The sequence below is a fragment of the Herpailurus yagouaroundi genome, unplaced genomic scaffold (assembly GCF_014898765.1).
Source record: "Herpailurus yagouaroundi ecotype Mexico unplaced genomic scaffold, PumYag 387, whole genome shotgun sequence".
NCBI classification, from domain to species: domain Eukaryota; kingdom Metazoa; phylum Chordata; class Mammalia; order Carnivora; family Felidae; genus Herpailurus; species Herpailurus yagouaroundi.
The window spans coordinates 1,491,949-1,494,623 of NW_024412604.1; the positions used below are offsets into that span (position 1 = coordinate 1,491,949).

Genomic DNA, 2,675 nt, shown 5'->3' on the forward strand with positions numbered 1-2,675 from the left:
TTGCTTTATTCTGGCCCCTTTTCAGCGTATCCCATCAACTCCCTGCCATCCTACCTTCGGAGCACCTGTTACGTGGCAAGCACTGTTCTAGGGGCTAAAAACAATCCAGTTGTCGCTACTGCCCCATAACCATCTGCCAGCCGTGCACGCCTACCGTTTCCTAACCCTTACAAGAGGCCCTCGAAGACAGGCCTTCTAATCCCCATTTTCCAGATGCCGAACGGGAGCTGGGGGAGGAGAAGCGGCCTGTCCAAGATGGCGGAGCAGAAGGAGCAGAGAAAGGATGGGGCCCGCAGGGCTCATCCCAAACCCCGGGCTCCCCAACAGGGTAGGGAGACAACAGCTCACAGAACCATGATTCTCTTTCCACGTGCGTCTCCTCTGCTCAAAAAGGGGCCTGGGGCAGGGAGCCCTGGGATCCGACTTCCCTCCATGTCCCCAGCAGCCAGCCTGGGCACTGGCCAGTGTTCCTTGGCTGAGCAAACGAAGGGGCCCAGAGCCTCCCAGGGCTGGGGACACAGGACCTGCCAGGACCTCTGTACGTCGCGGGTTCTCGCCCCGGCCCCGGCGCTCCGGCAGAACCTCCACAGCTACACCTTCTGCTCCTTTTGTTTTTTATTAAAAAATAGATCAAGAAAATATCCACACTTCAGCCCACCTGCCAGAGTGGGCTCTGAAGAGGCCAAAGTGCCACGGGGAGGGGACTTTGGAAGGGACGAGGGAGGCCAGACCGGTCCCGGGTGTGCAGGCTTTGGAGAAAGGAGACGCCCTCAGCAGGCCCTGGGAGATCGGAGTCTGGGCCATGTCGCTGAGCAGGGTGAGGGCAGGTGGAAGGGGGAGGCGGCCCCCAGCTAGAGCAGAGGTGGCCACAGGCAACGCAGAGGGCAGGACAGGGCCCGCACGGGGCTGCCGCCCACAGAAGGTCCTGTGACCTCATCCCCCTCCACCAGGGGCTTTGCGCGCCCTGGCCTTCTCTCCAGTCTGCCCTCTGCGGGCCCCAGCAGGCCTTCCTGCCAGGGTGGCCACACTCAGGCGTTGATAGCCTTCCAGCGCTCACTGTCTGTGCTGTTGATGCTGCCAGTGTGGCAGGGCATGGAGGCGATGTCGTCCAGGTAGGCCACCCCTCCGGCCGAGTCGAACTGTGTACTCGCGGCCCCTGCCGCCTCCGGTCCCTCTCGCCGGGCCACCGCGTAAGGCTGGGGCAGGTGCACGTCTGGTTCCTCAGTCTCGTCCACTTGGCATTTGTAGGAGAAGAGGATCTTGGGCTCCGAGCTGGTGGGGAGGACAGAGAGACAGGGAAGCTCCACCGGAGGGTCAAGAAAGGCTTCCTTTTCTGGGCAATAAGGCCTTCGGCCAGGGAATGAGACACACGAATGGCTGCCTAACCGCCACCCTGGGAGGTCCCCAAGGCTTGGACTCTGGAGTCCAATGGGACTTGTTTCAAAACTCAGCCCATATGTGAGCTTGGGCAAGGACTTCTGCGCCTGTTTCTGTACAACTCTGAGCTCAAGAGGGTAAATGGAGGTAAATTCCGGCCCCGAGGTGCTCCGCAAACACCAGCTGTGACCTCCACCCTTGCAGCTTTATGACCTCTCACTTTGCATTTACCCGGTCCCTCCAGCATTGCGATAACACTGATGGGGAAGCACTGCACCCGATTTGCAAAAAGGAGCCTGAGGCCAGGGAGATAAATACACGTGCAAGGTCCCACACGGATCAGGGTTGGGCTGGGGTCCAATCCAGCCCCTCTCACCCCACCTCTGATGCCCCCACCTCCTCAAACCCAGCAGGTGGGGGAGGATGCGGTGGCAGGTGGGGGTGGGGGGCAAAACGCCAGCACTCCTGCCACAATAGAGGCCCAGGGTCCAAGCCTCCATCCCACGTGTCCTTAGCATCCTGTCTCCCTGCCACGTGCACCAAAGTGCACCCACCCTACGCTGCACTACAGGCCGGCTTCCCCCAGGCCTGCTCCTCTCCCCAGCCACTCCCAGCTTGAATCCGGGGGCATGGTGACTTGTGTCTCCTTTGTCCCCTGCGGTGTCTGGCGGCTGCAGTGGTGCGGGACACGGAGTAGGTATTCAGTGAACGCTTGCTAAAAGAATTAGCTAATCTACCGTAGACCGAAAAGCAGCAAGTGTAGAACAGCGCAGAGCCACTCTCCTGCGGGGAAAGTGCGTTATGTCTGTGTGTGTTGTATATATAACGTGTGACGTGCATACATATATAATGTGCGAATGTGTATGCGTGCGTGTAAGCACGTGTGGGAATATACATACACCCTTCATCAGCATCGCCTTCCTGGTATCCGAGCCTGCGCCGGGGCGAGGGACGCTCAGGACCCCGCAGCTGCGGGTGCGCAGGCGCAGGAAGCTGGAGGCGCAGTTCCGCCGGCAGCCACGAGGCGGAGCTCACGGCCCTCAAACCACCAGAGGCGGGGTGGCGAGCAGGCAGGCCACCGCCTACCCCTCGGGGCCCACACCCCTTGCCCACCCCCCCCCCGCGCCCCCCCCCCCCCGGTGGGAAGACTCACCCGAAGAAGCCCCGGAGGAAGGCCACGTAGATGAGGGGCGCAAAGAAGCTGAAGTAGAGAAATGTGGTGGCATCTACACAGCTGGGGGGCAGGAGGAGCGGGTCAGGGAGGGGCCTCCTCTGGGTGGGGCCTCGGCTTGGCCTCC

The 2,675-nt window shown here is 61.3% G+C and overlaps 1 protein-coding gene across 5 annotated transcripts in view; it reads right to left on the minus strand.

Annotated features, from left to right (window-relative positions):
* Window positions 1-597: 597 nt before the first annotated feature.
* Window positions 598-2,675, minus strand: part of TPRA1 (transmembrane protein adipocyte associated 1) — a 15,429-nt gene continuing 13,351 nt past the window's right edge. For 3 of the 5 annotated variants that reach the window (XM_040463307.1, XM_040463309.1, XM_040463311.1), the window contains 2 exons: window positions 2,531-2,611; window positions 598-1,272 (listed from right to left, as the gene is read on the minus strand). In XM_040463307.1, the coding sequence (XP_040319241.1) occupies window positions 1,029-1,272; window positions 2,531-2,611 (325 nt within the window). In that variant the 3' untranslated portion in view covers window positions 598-1,028. The remainder of the gene's footprint in view (window positions 1,273-2,530; window positions 2,612-2,675) is intronic. The other 2 variants (XM_040463308.1, XM_040463310.1) reach the window with 1 other exon arrangement.